At 38.1% G+C, this 23,490-nt stretch overlaps 1 protein-coding gene and 1 non-coding gene across 2 annotated transcripts; one reads left to right on the top strand and one right to left on the bottom strand.

Annotated features, from left to right (window-relative positions):
• The first annotated feature begins 235 nt into the window (after positions 1–235).
• Positions 236–2,536, top strand: LOC108217594 (uncharacterized). Its single transcript, XM_017390434.2, has 4 exons — positions 236–542; positions 629–1,184; positions 1,542–2,117; positions 2,365–2,536. The coding sequence occupies exons 1-4, from the start codon at positions 236–238 to the stop codon at positions 2,534–2,536; spliced, it is 1,611 nt and encodes a 536-aa protein (XP_017245923.2).
• Positions 700–806, bottom strand: LOC135150037 (small nucleolar RNA R71). Its single transcript, XR_010288391.1, has one exon. It is a non-coding gene; the product is annotated as a small nucleolar RNA R71 (small nucleolar RNA).
• Positions 2,537–23,490: the final 20,954 nt, after the last annotated feature.

The raw sequence follows: 23,490 nt of genomic DNA, 5'->3' as shown, positions 1-23,490 counted from the left end.
ATATTCTGTTTACACTAGTCTCTGTGGGAATGAACTAAATTTTATTCTATATTACTTGTGACCACGTACGATTGCGTGATTTTGTGCGAACAAGTTTTTGGCGCCACTGCCGGGGACACGGTGTTATATTTTTAGTTTATGTGCTTGTCATCAGTGGTCGTTAAAGTTCACTAACTTAAATTCTTTTCTCACTTTTATTTTTTTTGTGTGTGTATCAGGTTTTTGAGTGACGTGTATGCGAACACGTTCTCAAACTCGTAAGGAAGCATTGGTAAAAGCAGAAGTGACAGTGAGCAATACAATGGGTGAACAACCAGCAGCAGCAACAGATACTAAAGCACTGAAGGCTTTCTCTGAGCCGAAAATAAATGACGTTCAATCTACAATTGTAAGTCCAGCCATCGCGGCTAAGACTTTTGAGATCAAACCGGGCACTATTCAGATGGTTCGAAACTCAGTTCAGTTTGGGGGTGCTCCGACGGAAGATCTTAATATGCATATTCAAGATTTCATCGAAATCTGCGATACTTTCAAGTTCAATGGTTTTACTGAAGATGCCATAAAATTGAGGCTGTTCCCATTTTCTCTGAGGGTAAAGCTAAGGGATGGTTGCATTCTCTACCTGCAGGATCTATTACGACATGGGAGGATTTGGCTCAGAATTTTCTTACTAAATTCTTCCCTATGGCCAAAACAGCTGCAATCAGGAATTCTATCACTCAATTTTCTCAGCCGTCTGTTGAAATTCTATGTGAACCTTGGGAACGCTACAAGGAGATGCTTCGAAAGTGTCCTCATCATGGGATGCTGTATTGGATGGTGATAAATTGTTTGTATAATGGCCTGGGACCTCGATCGAGACCTATGCTTGATGCAGCATCAGGTGGAGCTCTATGGGCTAAGATCAATGAGGTAGCTTATGAGTTGATCGAGATGATGGCGGCGAATGACTATCAGAATCCTACGCAGCGTCTTCATCAAGGCAAAGCAGCAGGAATTCTGGATGTGGATGCTACTACAGCCATAGCTGCTCAGCTGAAAGCTCTTACTATGAAAATGGATTCCTTAGCAAACTTGGGAGTTCAGCAGCCACCTACTGTTTGTGAGATTTGTGCGGGTACACATTCTACTTATGAGTGTGCCATATCTAGTGAATCAGCTCAGTTTGTGAGCAATTTTCAGAGGTCTCAGCAGCCAGCCCCTACTACTTATCACCCCAACAATCGGAATCATCCGAATTTCAGCTGGACCAACAATCAGAATTTCTTGCAACAACCGCAACTAACTTTTCAGTAGCATGGAGCTAGACCATTCAACCCATCTGGTTTTCAACAGCAGTTTGCACCGAAGCAGCAATTCCATCCACCGGGATTCCAGCAACAAAATCACGGAGTGGCTGGACAGTCTTCAAACGAAAGATCTGAATTGGAAGAATTGAGATTAATGTGTAAAAGCCAACCGGTGTCAATCAAAACTTTAGAGAATCAGATTGGGCAGATTGCTAATGCGTTTCTAAATTGACCACAAGGAACTCTTCCTAGTGATACTAATGCCAATCCGGGAAAGAAGGAAGTAAAAGAACAGGTACAAGCAATCACCCTTAGGTCTGGGAAGGATACGAAGAAACAAGAATCAGCAGTAGAGCAGAACAAAGAAGAGAGCAATCAGCAGGAAGAAACACCCGTGCTCTCCTCTGAGTCAGAAAGTGGAAAAAATGTTGTTGGGGCTGATCTAAATAAAAGCAACGTGGAAGAAAGCAAGGATTCACCTGAAAAATCTGCTCCTAAACATGATGATGGAGTCAAGCAAGTGTATCCACCTCCCCCATATCCGAAAAGACTTCAGAAGCAGAAACTCGACAAGCAATTCGCAAAATTTCTAGAGGTTTTCAAGAAATTGCAGATCAAGATCCCTTTTGCGGAAGCACTACAACAAATGTCGAGCTATGCTAAGTTCATGAAGGATATTCTATCTCGAAAATTGAAGCTCGAGGAGTTGGAGACTGTTGCTTTAACGGAAGAGTGCAGTACGGTGCTACAACAGAAATTGTCTCCTAAACTCAAAGATCCGGGGAGTTTCACAATACCATGCACTATTGGCAAGTTATCTTTCGACAAGTGATTGTGCAAAATCTAAGGCCAGAGACCTTGGAGAGAGTCTTAACAGGAGATTCTGATTTCAAAGATGAAGAAGAAGCAGAGCAACTCCAGTTCTTGAATACATCTCCATGGAAGAGGAAGGTTGATATGCCATTCGAGTCTCGTGAATTAGTAGAGCTTCAAAATGTAAACTATCTATTGAAGAAGCTCCCAAAATCGAACTCAAACTACCGCCGAATTACTTAAGTGATGTGTTGTTTTAAAGGTTGACTCGGCGTATAGATGTCATGCATGACATTCATCGCCGTTTTGATGAGGATTTGACACAAGCTCTTGGGAGTGCTTTTCGAGCCTTTGGTGTTGAAGTTGATTGGTCAGTGTTTGGAGCTGGCATGGTGTATCGGCCGGCCGAGGAGGGTGATCCTGTCGACTTCTAGGTATGCTCTTGTATCCTTATTATCGCCTTCAATAGGGACATTGAATATTTTATGTTTGGGGTGGTAATGTAAGGATTAGTAATATTAGTAGTAGTAGTAGTGCGTGTTCATATAGTGTGCATGATGCATTTAGCAGATTATAGTATCATGTTAGTGCATATCGCATATCTGTTTCATATCTGTTTTTTAGGCATTTTGTTCGTATGTTCAAGTAGTGTGCATATAGTTGCATTTGCATGAATCATGAGAGTTGTCTTCCAAGTTGATGTCCTATGATGAGTTTATGTGCATAATTTCTTGGCTAGTAGTCTTGATCGTATGTGATGTCTTGCTTACTTGGGAATTGCTTGTGTGGAATTTTAATTACACTTATGCTCTAGAGATAAGACTTAGACTAACTTATTTCTTGAGTCCTTGCGTTGAATCGGGCGTAAAGTCTGGATTATTCCCTTTTTGAACTTAGAGTTTGTAAATCTTAAGTTTGGGGGAGCTAAGGGATGAATATGCCTTTCTAAAAAAAGAAAAAAAAGAATAAAGAATATCAGGTACTCTTTTGAGATCAATGGGTAGAATGCAATGTCATGTGAAAGGGACGATCCATGTACTTGCGCTGGTATTCTTTTTGGATGCATAGCTAACATCTAAGTTGTTTGTTAATCTTTATTGAAGCGAAAGTGGATATATAGATTTAGAACTTGCCATGCGAGCATAGGTTTACGTATTCGACATACGTGATTTGTAGTGTGATTTTAACCATCTTCCACTGCCCTATGTAATCTTGATAGATAACTTGTTCGTAAAACTATTGCTTTTATAGCAAGGACACTATTAATGATAGCATGATGTGGCACAGAAAATTCTCTCATTTAAACTTCAAAAATAATGAATTTGTTAATGAAGAAGGAGCTCGTTAAAGGACTTCCTCAGTAAGAGTTTTTTGAAGAAGGATCATGTGAGGACTGTCAAATGGGAAAATTGAAAAGAGATGTCAACAAATCCAACCATGTCAATACCAACATGGAGCCATTGAAGCTCATCCACATGGATCTTTTTGGTCTAGTTAACGTGCCATCTTTGACAAGGAAGAGATATGCTTTAGTCATGGTGGATGATTACTCCGGATATACATGTGTGAAATTCCTAGAGACTAAAGATGAAGCTGCTCAGGAAATCATTGATCTTATCAAAGTTCTTGATAGAACTCCAGATGCCAAGGTCATATTTATGAGGAGTGACAATGGTACTGAATTCAGAAACTCTACTTAAAGGTTTTTGTAAGTATGAAGGAATTGTTCAACGATTCTCAACTACTAGAACTCCACAGGAAAATGAAGTTGTGGAAGGGAAGAATAACACCCTTATTGAAGCTGCGAGAATTATGTTGCATGACGCCAAGCTACCAACATAGTTTTGGGCAGAAGCCATGCACACTTCTTGTTATACTCAGAACATAACTATTATCAACAGAACTCATGGAAACACTCCTTACTATCTTTTGACAGATAAGAAACCTACTATGAAGTACTTCCATGTTTTTGGTAGGAAATGTTTCTTGATGAATGAAAGTCATGAGAAGAAAGGAAAGTTCGACACCAAGGTTCATGAAGGCATTTTATGGGCTATGGGATTGAAAGGACTACCTACAGGGTGTTCATTCTTGAACACAGGATCATTGATGAAAGTGTGAATGTCACTTTCGATGAGACAAGACTTTCAGGACTTCATGATGAAGATCAGATGGAGCTACTAAGATTTGAGAATCAAGGATTATTTGAATATGAGGAGTTTGTCAATAATGAACCTACTTTTACCCATACTGTCAACAATGAAGAAGTTGCTGCCAATAACTTGAATGGAGATGCTGCTCAATCACATAAAGTTTCCATAAATCATCCAACCAATGGTGATTCTAGAAACATGGACGATAAAAATGAAGGCACCTCTCATTTAAACGATTCAAGCTCAACTGATCAAGTTAGAGATCCTCCTAGAGCTACCAAGTGGAACAGAGACCATACCAATGATTTTATAATTAGTAATCCTTCCATTGGTGTAAAGACAAGGAGGAATATTTAGGCTGACAACATGTTCTCATGTTTCTTAACACAGAATAAACCGAAGACAACTGATGAAGCATTGTTGGATTCAGATTGGGTGATAGCCTTGTAGGAGGAGGTCAACCAGTTTGAGAGGAACAAAGTATGGAAGTTTGTTCCCAGACCTAAAGGCAAATCTGTGATAGAGACTAAATGGGTATTTAAAACAAATTGGATGAAAGTGGGAATGTGACAAGAAACAAGACAAGACTTGTTGCTAAAGGTTACTGTCAACAGGAAGAAATTGATTATGATGAAAGTGAAACATTCTCACTTGTTGTAAGACTAGAGGTAATAAAGATCTTTCTTGATTTTGCAGCTCACTGCAATTTCAAGGTATTCCAGATGGATGTCAAAAGTTCTTTTTTAAATGGAGAGTTGGAAGAAGAAGTGTATATTGAACAGCCCACTGAAGACTCATAAATTGCTTATTTTGTTTACAAGCTGTTGAAGGCTCTTTACAGCTTAAAGCAAGCACCTAGAACATTCTGTTGGAAAACAAGTTCACCAGATGTGTCGTGGATAAAACATTATTATACAAACATTATGGCAAAGACATCATCTTGGTTCAGATCTATGTTGATGACATTATTTTCAGATCAACAAATGAAGAGCTATGTGAAAAGTTCTCATCCTTAATGAGGAACAAGTATGAGATGAGCATGATGGGAGAATTATCATTCTTTCCAGGACTACAAGTTTACTAGAAGGAGGATGGAATCTTCATAAGCCAAGATAAATACGTGAAGTAGCTTCTTAAGAAGTTCAAGTTAAAAGATTCATATCCTACAAAGACTTCTATAGCTAATGTCACCAAGCTTAGATCAAGACCCTAAAGGAAAGAAAATGGACTCAAGCTTGTTAAGAGAAATGATTGGCTCTCTGCTTTACTTAACTGCTAGTAGACTAGATATCATGTTTGCAACATGTTTCTGTGCAAGATTTCAGGCAGATCCCAGAGAATCACACCTAATGGCTATGAAAAGAATTCTTAGATGTTTAAGGGGGACTGTTAACTTGAATTTATGGTATCCCAAGGGCACTAGATTTTAGTTAGTTGGATATTCAAATTCAGACTATGCTGGCTGCAGAATTGACAGAAAGAGCACAACTTGGAGTTGTCAATTTCTTGGTGGAAGATTGGTTTCATGGTTTTAAGAAGAAACATTGAGTCTCTCAATCAACTGAAGAAGCTGAATACATTGCTGCTGGAAGTTGCTGTGCACAAATTCTATGGATGCGGAATCAACTAATGGATTATGGACTTGTATTAAATGGGATTCCTATCTTTTGTGATAACACAAGTGCCATAGCTATCTCTGACAATCCAATTCAACACTCCAAGATAAAGCACATTGATATAAGGCATCATTGTATCAAGAAGCATGTTGAAATGGGCATAGTCAAGCTGATTTGTGTTCCTATAGAAAAACAACTTGCAGATATCTTCACAAAGCCATTGATACATTTTTCGGAAATGCGTCTAAATTGATTTGACATCATGTGTATTTCCATTTGGCTGTGTGTCAGTTGTATGTGAGTTCCTAGATAAATATTTTGAGTGGTATCTAGGTAGATAAAAAGTTAGTACACTCTATTGTCCAGGTTGCAAAACCTTTCACCTGCCTTGTCTATATAAATCACTAGAGACCTCATACTCCTGTCATCACTCACACTACACCATAGATTGGCTTATGCAATGGTTTTTGAACTATAACAATATATCCTAACCAAATATTTAATAAAAGTACATTCTGTAATCTTAGCTTTCAACTCAACATGTGTTGCTGACTCAATCACCAAGTCCAAATAACACTGATATGGGTAGACTCTCTATCTAACCTAACCTAACAAAGTTACTTAAACCTGTAGCTCTGATACCAACTATGACAGCCCAGAATCCGGGGTGTAGATTCGGTGTCACCAAAAAGAATAAACTATACAATAAAATAAACTACTGACAGCTGAATAGGTTAACCTAATAAATATATACCATTACACCCTTAAGCAAAGATCTTGTCAGGTTTAAGTCTGGGAAAGGTTTAAACTGTCACTACAAATGAACAATGACATAGGTACCTTACTACATGAGTTTTTCACTACAACTATAATACAACTTGAAAGAAACAAGTCCTACTGACTAATCGAAACTTCGCCCAAGACTTCTAGCATCCTGTGATTTACCTCGCACAAAAGATAATTCTAGGAACCCTTGTAAGCGTCTGCTCTAATCCTTGGCATCTGAAAAGGGTTAATTTGAAAATAAACAAGTATGAGCCAAAGAAATGCTCAGCAAGTACAACAGAATGAAATTCATATCTTGTTGTAAAGCAATGCCACAGTAAAGAAGTGAAAATCTTTAAAACTGCATAAATGAATGTATAAGCAAATATCTCTTGAACGCAGGATAACTTCTTTTTAAACTATTCACAATTTATTGGGCTTTAAAAAAATAATTGGACACCTGACTATAACAGATGATCAGTCATGCTATAGTACATAAACCAAGCTTATTAAGCAAGGTTGACAAATATTATGAATTCTGGTAATCTGGACTTAAGGAGTGTTATTTTACACTAACTATAAAAAAGATTGTAGAAGGGGGTTAAATACAATCTTTTACAAATTAAAAGATTCAAGAACAAGAACACTTAAAAACAATAAATCAGAAAAACACCAAGTATTAAAAATACGGGTGGATTGATTGATCCACCCGTGAGATTTTATATAGAAGAATCTGTGGATTGATTACAATTCGCACAGCTGCAGGTTCATTACTTGAACAGTTTCTAACTCTCAGATTTTCTCTCAAGTATTCGAACAAATTCAACTGATGCTGCTAACTTGGTTATATACTCCAAGTTTTACAAAGCTTTTTAACTAGAATACAAATTGTGCACTCTAATCTAAACTATGATGCACATCTTTGTCTTATGCAAGCTCTCTGTGATGTCTTCATCTTTGACCATCATCTTGATTTGATCCAGATTGCATTGCATGAGATAAGAATGTTTCTGGTTCTTCTTTATTATCCTAATCAGGCTTCCATGTCTATTTTGGTGTAATTCGATCCATGTGACTTTGTCAGAATTAATCTCTAGTCACTTTCAACTGCTATTTGCTTCATCAGTTGAAAGTGGCTTCATCAGTTGAACGAATTACAGACTTTATCAGTTGAGTCCTGTTCTAGTCTCATCAGTTGAATACTTTAGCTTCATCAGTTGAACACTTTGTGTTCATCAGTTGAATGCTTGGTCTTCATCAGTTGAAACATGATCCAGTCTTCATCAGTTGAATAGTTACAACTCATCAGTTGAATATCCTTCACTTAGACAAAATTACATGGCATTGGATATTTACAATTAGCCATCCTATTTTGTCCATCCGTTGATAATTCTCACAAACAAGAAATGTAACATTTACAACTGAATTTTGATAAAGGTTCTAACTAGAACATGCTACAGAGTGTTTATGTTATCATCAAAATCATTGATTCCTAACAATCTCGCCCAATTTATGACTGGAGAAGATGCAGACATAAATTCTACACTTGATGATAACAAAACACAAATAAAACAAAATACAAAATTTAAATGCAAGAGATATAAAGTTTTACAGATGACTTTGCTCCTCTAGACTGAGCAGTTTACTTGTTCCTAGAAGATCTTCTTCTCCTGGACTTAAGTTTTTCTTCAAGAATATCAATCTGTTTCTAAAATATCCAATAGAACCATTCTTCATAACTATCTTGGATGTTGAGCTTGGATTGGAGAGTCTTTAGAGTGTTCAGGCTAGCAACTTTGAGTTGATCTTTAGGTCTGAAAAATCTCCCAACACCTTGGTTGTCCCTGAACTCCATAATTGCGGTTGGCTCATGGTGAATTTTCTTTCTAGTGTAGGGGATTTTTAGCCTTCTTTGCAAGCTAGCATCTGAGTTCCATTCTTTCCTGATTTCAAGAATTCTCTTTAACACCATTTGTTTGGATGGTGGTGTAAATCCTCCTGTTCTCTTCATGGCAGCATAGATCTTTGTGAGAGAGCTGAATCCTTCAGAACTCAGAACTCTGTGAAGAGGCCTGGTGACATCACCTTTACTTTTGTATGAGAAAATCAATCTTTCAGGAAGCTTGGAAGTTGGCTCTATTCCTCTCACTTCATGAAGATCATTCAAATCCAGCTCCAGCTCAGAAATTTCTTCAATATTTGCTATGACAAGATAGTCATCTGCATTCTCAGGTTCCTTAGGAGGTTTTGGAGGGTTAGCCAATTTCTTTGCCACTGTTTTCCCTTTCTTCTTTGGCCTTGAGGTTTCTTGGACAAGGAAGGCTGGGATTGGTATATTTTCAATATCAATTGACTCCTCCTTAGGTATGATTTGCTCTTCATGAAAGTTGGTGTCTGAATGTATAACTGGGGTGACCTTGATTGGAGAAGAAGACTTTGATAATGATACAGACTTTTCTGGCTCTTCTTCTTTTCTCTTGGCAGCCTTAGGCATCTTTGATCTAGTTTTGACTCTCTTCTTCTTTAGAGGATTTTCAAGAACAATCCTGTTTTCATTTTGAAGAAGTTCAGCTTCCAACTCCTCTTCCAGCTCAATTGCATACCTTTCATCAACCTCTATTTCTTGATTCATAGAGAGTTGTGATTCAAATTCTTTTCTTTCACATTCTCTGGCCACCTCTTCAGCTTTTGCAAATGAGTAATGAGGATGGCCAGTTCCAATAAATAGCTTTTGGCCTTCTCTGTAGATGATGGCAAAATGAGCTTTTAAAGCCTCATCTGTAGAATCTTTGTAGCTATTGATTTCTTGGCCCAGAAGCTTGTATTAATTTTTGTTAGGCCTGGCTGGAGGAAAATAGATTGAGCTTGAATCTTTTCCAGTCCTTGAGTAACCACAGTTGATTGGAGATAGGATGGCATTGAATTCATTCAAGCTAGATGGCTCACCCTTCTCTTTCTTTGAAGAAATAATAATCTCAGGTGTGATTACCCTGAGAATTGTTGTTGTGGTTGGAAAAGAGGTTGGGACTGTTGTGGCTGTAGATTGTGAAGTTGAAGATGATTTCTTGCCCAACAGTGCCAATCTTTCTTCAATTGTGTCCAGAGCTGCAAGTCTCTTCTTTTCTTTTTCAGTGTAGAAAGGAGGAGGAATTCTTCTCACCAACTCTACAGGAGAAGGCAACGGCTCTTTCTCCCCCTTTTTGTTAGCAGCAAGTGTAGGAGGTATAGGAATAGATATGCCAGATGCCATGAGAAGATGTTGGAGAAGATTGTAGGAACAATCGGACCTTGGCCCTGCGTTTTATGATACTAATTGAAAGTTCGAACAGAATATTAACCTTAATCGCTACGGCGCAAGCGATTCAAATCCACGTCTTCTACTGTATTCCTTGATTCTCCTTGGACGAAGTGTGGCCTTCGATCTCCCAAGGTGTGCCTCTCTTTAAAGCTCCGAAAAACCCAAAACCCTAGCTGTCTCCTTGAGAAAAACGTCTGCCTCTCTCAAACTCTAGGATGAATTCGTTTTGGTGTGTCTTTCAGCTTTAGGAGAACGAGAATATATATAGGCTACAGTAGGGATCATGGACCATTAGGTCAGGCCTTCCAATGACATTCCGGGCCAGGCCCAATGTCATTAAATATTAATTCAATCCACTAAAGAATTAATATTTGCACTACCTTTCCTATTTCCGTAAATTAATTATTTAATTCGGCTCCCATATTAATTGCTTATAAATTCCCCATGTTTAAGATATCGCATGTCCATTAATTAAATTAATTTCTGACAATTAATTTAATCAATATCTTTTATCCTTGATCATCCACTCAACCTTATAATTATGCTAGAACAAATCTGCCTGCAGGACTAAAGCATAATTATCTTTATGAGCTTTCAAGAGGACATCATCACCCGAATATATTTTTCGGACACGGTTTCCTTCTATAGTCAATATCCCACTCTGTATATAATGTCATTGCCCAATACACAAATTCGTAATTTAAAATAAATTACTTAACTTATGAGTCAAGGCATGTGCATTAAATACAAGTGTCAATAACTATATCCGGATTAAGAACTTAAGCATTAATAACATCATAGAATCTTAGTTCTTTATTGTCAGAATTAAAGAAACAATTATTCTATTATTTTGATCCCGTTCAATATACACAAAGTATATAAGTATTATTCAATAGTCAAGATAAACTATTTTCAAATAATACTTCAGTCGTTCCAATGGTTTGTCTAACACCATTTAGACTGTGAACCTTTACTATATTATATAAGGAACTCGACAATCTAATCTTCTGCTATCCCATTTGATGGCTAGATTGTCTATATAATATACAGACAATGTGAAAACATGCATTCAAGATTCTCAAATAATTGTTATATACTTCAAACGAATATTTCAGTATAACCCTAACAATCTCCCACTTATACTCAAGATATTCTTTGAGTATATCAGTGTTTATTACAAGCAATCCACTACCAACTATAATAACTATGTGACCAAGTATCTGACTCCTATCGCTTCCACGTGCTCCTGAAAACCCTTAGCTGGTAAGCTCTTCGTGAAAGGATCTGCCCGATTATCCTTCGATGCAGGTACTTGAGTATTGCTTTTACAGCACTCCAATGTTCTTGTCCTGGGTTTGACTGGTATCTGCTAACCATGCCCACGACAAAGCAGATATCAGGCCTCGTACATAACATTGCATACATTAGGCTCCCACATGCCGAAGCATAAGGAACTGCCTTCATGTTCTCTATCTCCTTAGGTGTCGAAGGACACTGCCTCTTTGATAGAGTAACTCCATGTCTGAAGGGTAAATTACCCTTCTTGGAGTCCTGCATGTTAAAACGAGCTAATACGTCATCTATGTAGGGCTCCTGAGATAAAGCCAACATCCTTTTCTTGCGATCCCTTATAAGTTTGATCCCAAGGATGTATGTTGCTTCACCTAAGTCCTTCATTTCAAATTGTTTGAACAACCATGCCTTTATTGAAGACAACATCTTAACATTGTTTCCAATGAGTAAAATGTCATCAACATAAAGCACTAGAAAAACCACTGCATTTCCCTCACATCTCTTATACACGCATGCTTCGCTTGGACATTGATCAAATCCATACGACTAGACTGCCTGATCAAAACGAATGTTCCAATACCTAGAAGCTTGTTTAAGTCCATAAATAGACCTCTTCAGCTTACACACAAGATGATCTTGGCCTTCTTTAATGAATCCCTCTGGTTGCTGCATATTGATGGTTTTCTCAAAATTTCCATTAAGGAAAGCTGTCTTGACATCCATTTGCCAAATCTCATAATCGAGATGAGATGCTATAGATAAAAGAATACGGATTGACTTAAGCATGACTACTGGCGAAAAGGTTTCCTCATAATCGATACCTTCTTTCTGAGTATACCCTTTCGCAACAAGTCTTGCTTTCCAGGCTTTCACCTTTTTGTCTGATCCCCTCTTTTTCTTGTAGACCCACTTACATCCAATAGGTTTTACACCTTTGGGTGGTTCCACGAGCTCCCAGACCTGATTGAAATACATTGATTCCATCTCAGAATCCATTGCCTTTTGCCAAAGACTTGCATCTTTGTCTTGTATTGCCTCTTCGTATGTCTGGGGATCATCATCATGTTCACCAGAGACCAAGTCTGAAGACTCTCCCAAAAACATGAATCTGTCGGGCTGTTGAACAACCCTCCCACTACGACGAGGAACTGGTGCGGTATTAGTGACCGGTTGCAAAGTCTGCTGTGGTTGTTCTACTTGTACTACAGGTTCATTATTCGCCCCTCCCACTAGTTCCTCTAAAATGATACTACTCATGGGTTTGTGATTCATTATATAGTCTTCCTCTAAGAATCTTGCATCGGTGCTAACAGTGACATCCCGATCCTTAGGACTATAAAATAAATAACCTTTTGTTCCCATGGGGTAGCCTACAAACAGCTTTACTTCTGTATGAGATTCTAGCTTAGTCGTGTTCTTGTTCAGCACATGAGCTGGACAACCCCATATCCGAATGTGTCTCAGACTCGGTTTGTCCCCGGTCCACAATTCTAAAGGGGTTTTAGGAACCGACTTAGAAGGTACTAAGTTCAGAAGATAAGCTGTTGTCTCTAAGGCATGTCCCCAAAATGACTTGGGTAAATCCGAATAACTCATCATCGATCTAACACTCTCTAAAAGAGTCTGGTTCCTTCTCTCTGCTACACCGTTCTGCTGGGGTGTGCCTGGTGCAGTCAACTGGGATTCTATCCCATTCTCTGATAAATATTCCCTGAATTCCCCAAGCAAGTATTCGCCACCATGATCAGATCGTAGTGACTTGATACTCTTATTATGTCGCTTCTCCGTTTTAGCTTTGTACTCTTTGAATTTCTCAAAGCACTCAGACTTACGGCGCAACAAATAAATGTACCCATATCTAGAATAATCGTCAATAAAAGTGACGAAATACTCATAACCACCTCTTGCTTGGATATTCATAGGTCCACATAAATCAGAGTGAACCAATCCTAACACTTCTTTGGCTCTATTCCCCTTTGCCTTGAAAGGCCTATTGGTCATTTTACCTTCCAAGCAGGATTCACAAACTTGAAATGGCTCCACTGCCAATGAGCCTAAAGCCCCATCTACTACCAGTCTTTGAATCCTCCTCAAGTTAATATGACCTAATCTCAAGTGCCAAAGATATGTTTGGCTCAAACTAGAAGGTTCCTTTCTTTTATTAGAGGTAGAAGATGTGTTGTTCAATACCCTATGATGTAGTTGCAGTGCGGGTTGACTATGATTAATTATATACAAATTGTCTTGCAATGTACCAGAACATATAATCCGTTTATTCATCATAATAGAAACATTACGATCCAAACAAACATTATAACCATCCATAGCAAGTTTAGAAACCGAAATAAAATTCCTTCTAAAAGAAGGTACATAAAGACAATTGTTCAAAACCAAAATCCTATCAGAACCAAAAGATAAATGAATAACCCATACTGCAACTACTGCTACTTTCGTAGCATCTCCCATGAACACGTAGATCTCACCATCTCTAAGCATTCTGGATTGCTGGAACCCCTGCATAGAGTTACAAACATGATCAGTGGCTCCAGTATCTACACACCAAGTGCTCGTAGATATAGCCGCTACAAATGTTTCTGTAACTAGTGAAAGAGACATAACAGTATCGTTTGTTTTCTTAGGAAGAGGACAACCCTTTTTCCAGTGACCCGACTGCTTGCACCAGTAGCACTTCCCCTTAGGCTTTTTCACACCACCTTGAGCTCCCACTGCCTTCACAGCTTTCTCTGTCTGAGCTTTTTTCTTCTTCTTATTACCTTTCGGCTTAGAGGAAGAACCTTTCGCAGCCACATTCACTTGAACACTCTGGCGAAATAATCCTCCAGCTGCCTGAAGTTCTGTCAGCAGTTCCGCAAGACTATACTGCCTATTGTTCATGTTCTAATTCAAGCGGAAATGCTCAAAACTCTTGGGGAAGCTCATAAGGATAATGTCAATCTGGGTTTCCCCGTCAAGCTCTACACCAAGGATCTCTATCTCATTCAGATGTGACATCATCTTGAGAACATGATCCCTTATAGGTGTACCTTCAGTCATCTGAGTGTTCATTAAAGCCTTCATGGCTACTTGCCTAGCAGCCCTATTCTGATCTCTAAAAAGTTCCTTAAGTATGGTGAACAGTGGATTAAAGCCCATTTTATCCTGAGAATCATGCATGAAAAAATCACATTACACATAAAGAAGGGTGCATTAAAAATTAAGACCTATTGGTTCCTCTAACAATTATTAAAATTAAATGCACTTACGTTTAAACACCATAAGTTTCTGGTACGTCACGATGGGTGACATGTATACCACCTAAATTTGTTTAAACGTTACTTCGGTCCTATTACTAAACAATAAGCCACGTTGGGGTGGTCTATATTATTTTTCATAGCTAAGTGTATACCATCATCAAATCTTAAATTATCCGAAACCTATGGAACTTGGTACGCCACGATGGGCGGCATGTATACCTTCCAATATTCCTCGAATAGAATACTTCAATTCAATATTCGTGTCTGGTTTGATTTCTAGGCAGTGGAGGAGTCACATCGGTCTCACTTAATACCCATAAGCCTTAGAAATCGCCCCAAATCCAGAGATAATGAAAATTCGTATCTATTCGTATTAATTTAAGAAGTTTGTTCCAGTAATATCTATAACATTCTAGACACCATAAATTACATGCCACGATGGGTGACGTATACATAATTTATATTCGTCTTTATGTTAAATTACATACAAACAATGATGGAGACCATGAGATTTAATATAATATTAACTCCCTCTCCCACTTAGAATTTACTTTGAGGATTTTAATCTAGATGCATCGCCCTATGTTAGTTCTTCGAAGTCCACATGCATACTATCATGATCATAGCAACACAAAGAACACATAACATGGCAGCATACTATCATGATTAAAGCATTAATGAAAAACATCCCTATGTCCATGTCATTCTAGCATGCGAAGGGTTAGTATCACATGGCATAACAACAAAGACAAGAAACACATAACAACAATAATCAAGTATTATGTAAATCATAATAAAACACGTCCACTATTATGGCCCGTTTGGAGGCCTAAACGGCCTCAGAATGCCTCGAAAAGTTCCAAAAACACCTCAATCGGGGTTCCCCGTGTTCGAGCTAGCTCCGTCTCGTTCTGCCGTCTCCAAAAAGTGCTCATTCGCCCAAATCGGACACCGTATTCAAAAGTTACGGCCAAAATAGTGCAGCACCCCCGAAACCCTAATCGCAGCAGCGAAAGATCCTTTTTTCTTGCAGCCCCGTTGATCAAACAATTACATACAAATTGTACAGACGAACCAGCCTATTCTATTACATCAAATCATAATCTAAAACAATTACAAATTGAATTACAAGATCAAAACTATCACGATCAACCCTCGTGATTTACAACAGCCACGATAAACCACGTGGAATCCAAACATAACAGAATAACCACGATAAACCACGTGGGATCCAAAACACATAATTAAAACATGGCCATAATAGTGGATTACAACCTGCATCACAGAACCACTACATACATGCATATATATAATCATGACATGTACTACATATCATAAAATGCAGAACTGCAACCTCGCTCTAATACCATTGTAGGAACAATCGGACCTTGGCCCTGCGTTTTATGATACAAATTGAAAGTTCGAACAGAATATTAACCTTAATCGCTACGGCGCAAGCAATTCAAATCCATGTCTTCTACTGTATTCCTTGATTCTCCTTGGACGAAGTGTGGCCTTCGATCTCCCAAGGTGTGCCTCTCTTTAAAGCTCCGAAAACCCAAAACCCTACCTGTCTCCTTGAGAAAAACGTCTGCCTCTCTCAAACTCTAGGATGAATTCGTTTTGGCGTGTCTTTCAGCTTTAGGAGAACGAGAATATATATAGGCTACAGTAGGGATCATGGACCATTAGGTCAGGCCTTCCAATGACATTCCGGGCCAGGCCCAATGTCATTAAATATTAATTCAATCCACTAAAGAATTAATATTTGAACTACCTTTCCTAATTCCGTAAATTAATTATTTAATTCGGCTCCCATATTAATTGCTTATAAATTCCACATGTTTAAGATATCGCATGTCCATTAATTAAATTAATTTCTGACAATTAATTTAATCAATATCTTTTATCCTTGATCATCCACTCAACCTTATAATTATGCAAGAACAAATCTGCCTGCAGGACTAAAGCATAATTATCTTTATGAGCTTTCAAGAGGACATCATCACCCGAATATATTTTTCGGACACGGTTTGCTTCTATAGTCAATATCCCACTCTGTATATAATGTCATTGCCCAATACACAAATTCGTAATTTAAAATAAATTACTTAACTTATGAGTCAAGGCATGTGCATTAAATACAAGTGTCAATCACTATATCCGGATTAAGAACTTAAGCATTAATAACATCATAGAATCTTAGTTCTTTATTGTCAGAATTAAAGAAACAATTATTCTATTATTTTGATCCCGTTCAATATACACAAAGTATATAAGTATTATTCAATAGTCAAGATAAACTATTTCCAAATAATACTTCAGTCATTCCGATGGTTTGTCTAACACCATTTAGACCGTGAACCTTTATTATATTATATAAGGAACTCGACAATCTAATCTTCTGCTATCCCATTTGATACTAGATTGTCTATATAATATACAGACAATGTGAAAACATGCATTCAAGATTCTCAAATAATTGTTATATACTTCAAACGAATATTTCAGTATAACCCTAACAAAGATCAGTTTGTACTCTTTGGTGTTGAAGCAACTCATGCATTCTGGAGTTGAGAATTTTGACATTTCCCTCCAGAGCCTCCATTTGCTTTTCTAACTAAGCTTATTTCTTCTCAGAAGCAGACATTGAGATATGACTTTAGCAGGAATCTTCTCTTCAATCTGTTTGGATAGATCAGTTTTGACAGAAGTGATGAGAGAGTTAAGATGCTATACTTCTTTCTGAAAGTGGAGAGACTGATATTTACGCAATCTGAGATTGTCTAGAGCTTGACTGGCATAAGTGGCAGTTATGGAGGAAGAGGAGCTGCCAGCTTGTGAATTGAGAATTGATGCAGCTTGTCTTTGCAATTCCAGACTGACAGTTGTGACATTAGCTAACTGTATTGAGAGCCAAGAAGGGAGAGAAGTAGATGGCTCTGCAGGCTCTTCATTAAGTGAATTCCCAAGAGCTTCATTAATGTCCTCATCACTCTCATCTACATATTGAAAATCATCACCATCATTGGCAGGCAAAGCTGCAAGTGCCTCCTTTGCACTGAGCATAGATGAGGTGGTGTGAATAAGATTAAGACTCAGCTGCTTGATTATCCAATCTTGCAAAAGCTTGTATGGAAGGCATTCCATGAGTGAAAGTCTCAGGATCAAGTGGCACACTGTCCAAAATGGCTCTATATTCAGCTTGAAAATCTTGCTCACTTGATCCTTCATTGACACTTGCATTTCTCTCATAATCTCTCTTTTCTTGCATCAAGGGCTCCTCTTGGCTCACAACACAGCTCACCTCTCCCTCACTTACGCTGTCTAAAGGGCCACTCAATTCCTCTTTTTTTTCCTGGCTTGAAAAAATAGCCAGACTCTCCACACCCTCTCTATTTGCCAGCACCCAAGGCTGCCTCTCCACTCATTGGCCCACTTCACTCAAGCCTAAAAGTGTTTGTGCTATGATGTGATCAACTACTGTAGAGGATGGTAGATCAGTTGAAGTACCAGTAGTTGTCAACTGATGAGAGACATCAGTTGAAACAGTCATGGAAGAGGCTTTCAACTTATGAAGGCTGTTAAGCGCATCAGTTGAAGGACAAACACTGTTCAACGGATGAAGGAGATCCATTGAAGATAAAGAAGAAATAGGTAAAGAAGCTGTGACAGTTGAGTCCGTGGTGATTGATTTTGAGTGTAAATCCACAGAACAAATTGTCACAGAAGAAGAAATTTGATGAGAAAGATCCAACAAATCATCAATTTGATGATGATCAATCTCAGAGAGGGGCTTCTCCATGAAGTCTAAAGATGGAGAATTTACAATGGTGGTGTGAATTAACTCCATATCCACAGAAGAGGTAGGGGAAAGTGTTTGAGGTATAGAAATAGTAATATCAAAAATGTATGAAATAGGTTGAGAAGAAGAAAGGGGTTGTGACTCCACATTTACTAGAGTTACATCAAGCTGACTTTGAGAAACTGGAGGCATAAAATCAATGATTTTAGCCTGAGAAGTGTGTGCAGAGTGCTTAGATTTATCACCCTTGAGCTTCTTTCTCCCATAGGATTTTATGGGTGATTGAGTGTCCCTCCCCCTCTTTTGTTGTGTCCCTGGATGGGGACTATTTTCAATAGAAACATCTTTTTGGGAGGATGCTGCTAGGGATGAGCTAATTTCCTTATTAATCTCTACAGTCTTTTGGGAGACTGTAGACTAGCGGCTAGGCTGGTTATCACTCAACTCTCCAACCTTATCCTTAGGGCTTCTTTGATGTTCACCCTGTCCCTCCCCCTCACTTTTACCAATCACACTCCCCTCAGGTTTGTGTTTCTTAGATTTTACAACAGGTGCCTTTTGGGAGGCACTTGAGGTTGGCTTTGCATATTTGGATTTAGAGTGTTTTGCCACTTGGGTGGACTATTGTTGGGCCTCCTCTGTAGGAACAATCGGACCTTGGTCCTGCGTTTTATGATACTAATTAAAAGTTTGAACAGAATATTAACCTTAATCGCTACGGCGCAAGCGATTCAAATCCACGTCCTCTACTGTATTCCTTGATTCTCCTTGGACGAAGTGTGGCCTTCGATCTCCCAAGGTGTGCCTCTCCTTAAAGCTCCGAAAACCAAAACCCTAGCTGTCTCCTTGAGAAAAATGTCTGCCTCTCTCAAACTCAAGGATAAATTCGTTTTTGGTGTGTCTTTCAGTTTTAGGAGAACGAGAATATATATAGGCTACAGTTGGGATCATGGACCATTAGGTCAGTCCTTCCAATGACATTTCGGGCCAGGCCCAATGTCATTAAATATTAATTTTATCCACTAAAGAACTAATATTTGCACTACCTTTCCTAATTCCGTAAATTAATTATTTAATTCGGTTCCCATATTAATTGCTTATAAATTCCCCATGTTTAAGATATCGCATGTCCATTAATTAAATTAATTTCTGACAATTAATTTAATTAATATCTTTTATCCTTGATCATCCACTCGACCTTATAATTATGCAAGAACAAATCTGCCTGCAGGACTAAAGCATAATTATCTTTATGAGCTTTCAAGAGGACATCATCACCCGAATATATTTTTCGGACACGGTTTCCTTTTATAGTCAATATCCCACTCTGTATATAATGTCATTGCCCAATACATAAATTCGTAATTTAAAATAAATTACTTAATTTATGAGTCAAGGCATGTGCATTAAATACAAGTGTCAATCACTATATCCGGATTAAGAACTTAAGCATTAATAACATCATAGAATCTTAGTTCTTTATTGTCAGAATTAAAGAAACAATTATTCTACTATTTTGATCCCGTTCAATATACACAAAGTATATAAGTATTAACAATAGTCAAGATAAACTATTTCCAAATAATACTTCAGCCGTTCCAGTGGTTTGTCTAACACCACCTCGACTGTGAACCCTTATTATATTATATGAGGAGTATGACAATCTAATCTTCTGCTATCCCATTTGATACTAGATTGTCTATAATATACAATATACAGACAATGTGAAAACATGCATTCAAGATTCTCAAATAATTGTTATATACTTCAAATGAATATTTCAGTATAACCCTAACAATCTCCCACTTATACTCAAGATATTCTTTAAGTATATCAGTGTCTATTACAAGCAATCCACTACCAACTATAATAACTATGTGACCAAGTATCTGACTCCTATCGCTTCCACGTGCTCCTGAAAAGCCTTAGCTGGTAAGCTCTTCGTGAATGGATCTGCCCGGTTATCCTTCGATGCTATGTCAGCCACAATGATATCTCCTCGCTTAACGAACTATCGTATGAGGTGATACTTACGCTCTATGTGTTTCGCTGCCTTATGGGCCCGCGGTTCCTTGGTATTCGCCATAGCACCAGTGTTATCACAATAAAACGTGATTTGGTGTGGCAGATTAGGAACCACACCCAAATCCAGCAGGAAGTTTCGGAACCATATAGCCTCTTTGGCTGCCTCAGAGGCTGCCACATATTCGGCTTCCATGGTTCAGTCTGCGATACATTTTTGCTTCACACTCCTCATTATTACGGCTCCACCTCCCAAAGTAAAAATACATCCCGTGGAGGACTTTCTTTTATCCTTATCCGTCTGGAAATCCGAATCGGTATATCCCAGAGGCAATAAATCAGAGGACTTGAAAACCAGCATATACTCCTTAGTCCTTCGCAGGTACTTGAGTATTGCTTTTACGGCACTCCAATGTTCCTGTCCTGGGTGTGACTGGTATCTGCTAACCATGCCTACGGCAAAGCAGATATCAGGCCTCGTACATAACATTGCATACATTAGGCTCCCACACGCCGAAGCATAAGGAACTACCTTCATGTTCTCTATCTCCTTAGGTGTCGAAGGACACTGCCTCTTTGATAGAGTAACTCCATGTCTGAAGGGTAAATTACCCTTCTTGGAGTCCTGCATGTTAAAACGAGCTAATACGTCATCTATGTAGGGCTCCTGAGATAAAGCCAACATCCTTTTCTTGCGATCCCTTATAAGTTTGATCCCAAGGATGTATGCTGCTGTTAGGTCCAGATACGATTGTAGAAGGGGGGGTTGAATACAATCGTCACAAAATAATCGCGGCGGAATAATCTGATTGGAGTTTAACTTGTTAATCAGATTTAAATTAATTAATATAACAATTTTTAAGTCGTTATATAATTAATATGGTTCGTTTTAATGTCCACTAGTTCGTAGAATAAATTCGACAGGATGTATTCTAGTTTAGTGATTAAAACAACCGAATGATCAAAGCACAGGAAACTGTGGATTTAACGAATAGCAAGTTACAAACAACTTGAAAGTTTACAAGGCAATGAACATCGAACAAATGAAGTGGTGAAGCCATATATATAGGCAAACCATTGAACTTGTATGACAAAGCTAGGCATGACAACCCTTAGGAAGCTCTATGACAATTACACAAGTGCTATGACAAAAGGTATGACAATTACAAGCATTGTCATGGCACAAATGAGAAGGTATGACAATCTAAGGGAAGGTATGACAATCAGAATGACAATCAGTGGGAAGGTATGACAATTACAAGCATTGTCATGCTGATTTTGAATAGGTATGACATCCGTATGACAAACGGTATGACAAATATGGGAAGGTATGACAATCGAACCTTGGAGGCTAAGTCATCAGGTGGTATGACAAACGGTATGACAAACCAAGGCATTGTCATACCTTGTGACTTCGGTATGACAATGATCCATTGTCATACCTAAGTCATTCGGTATGACAAACCTTTGGTTTGTCATGCCTCCTGACTTAGGCAGTTGGCAAAGTGCGGTATGACAATCAAATAGATTGTCATACCGTGCTCAAAAACCATATAAACAATGATTTTTCTTATATAATTAATCCAATAATTATCCACTTAATTATATTAATTATATAAATTCATAAATTAAATTAATTCGAGTGTGAATTAATTTAATAAATAAATTACATAACTTATATAATTATTTTGAGATGTGAATAAATTAAAAGAATAATTATATTGAGCACAACTTCAGTAGCAGGTCTTCTGTCTTCCTTTAAACGATCTGATTCTTTGTCTTGATTGAACGACCACCTATTGTTGATGCAGAATATTTAATCGGAGTAGCTGACACACAAATGTACTGTCTGGTTCATCTGTATCTAGCTGAATCAAATATTCTTTATCAATTAAACATTTGTGAAGTGGCTTGTTCATCGAGTCTTTGTCTTCGTAGTTCTTCTTCATAAGTAGAAATAGTTTGGAATCTTCTGAATAAATAAAGTATTAAAACTTTATACCTTCTGGACTTCTGGACGTGCTACAAAATATTATTTGTACACTGAGGCTTGAACATATTAATGAACTTCTTTCAGTGGTGTGCAGCAGCATCCTGAAATTCTTCAGACATATGATTTTAATAAATCACTTGACGTTCTTCGTACGGATTCCTTCAATAGTGCTTGCTAATTTACTTTCTTTCTTATCAGAGTTGAGTTGATACTCTTAAATACAAATAGGCTTAACATATGCCTTTCAATCTCCCCCTATTTGTTTGTTAACATAACATGCAAATTATCGAGAGGATAACTCAACTAACTGATAAGACAAAGGATTAAACATGAATTGTAAATAGCAAAAAGTTTCTGGTATTTCATTAAACATTCACCAGAATTCAAACAAGTACATTAGATTACATAAGGATGTTCTTACTGAACATATATTACAAATTCCTTATCAAATCTAAAGATCAACTTCTCCTTCTTCGATATCTGAACTGTGAAGGACAGGAGTTGATGGTTCTTCTCTGGTTGGCACTTCTGATGTAGTGGACTCACCACGCTTCTTACGTTCCCGTGCCAGAGCCAGTTGATGTAACACTTCCAACTCTACAGGGTCTTCCTGGAAATCCGATGGCTGAGCCTTTGTAACATTCTTCATCCTCCGGAAGTATTGAGAAATATTCCTTCGGGTGCAGTAAGCTAGAATCACATCATCAGCATCAGACTTGGCTTTAGAAGCGAAGCCCTTGGTTCGTAGTAGAGTGGATGCTAGAGCCAGTTGCTTAGCAGGATACTTTGATAAAGCCTCTTCATTCAGATAGACAGTGCTTAAGAGCTCCTTGTGAACGAACTTTACACAATATGGATTCTTGACAACCTGTGGACTGTTGAAGACAGCACAATCCAACAGCTTATCACGAAGGAGTTCGTTCAGGTTGGAGCATCGCTTTACCTTATTGCGAAGTACCCAGAGCTCAGACACAGAGAATGATTTAAGAAATTCAACAGATAATCTGAATGAACCATTTCTCCGTGTATATACAATCAGCTCCCACTGTTCTAGCAAGTTATTGACTCCAACAGTCAAGTAATCAATTTCTAAAGCGAAGGCATGCATAAAGATATCCTCATCAGGGTTTACCTCTCGAAGATCGTAGATCAGAGATAAGAACTTTCTGTCATTGAAAGACTCCCTTTG

Source organism: Daucus carota, chromosome 1 (genome assembly GCF_001625215.2).
Source record: "Daucus carota subsp. sativus chromosome 1, DH1 v3.0, whole genome shotgun sequence".
Classification (NCBI taxonomy): Eukaryota; Viridiplantae; Streptophyta; class Magnoliopsida; order Apiales; family Apiaceae; genus Daucus; species Daucus carota.
The sequence above is the reverse complement of the archived record's forward strand: the minus strand, read 5'-3'. Positions and strand labels throughout refer to the sequence as shown.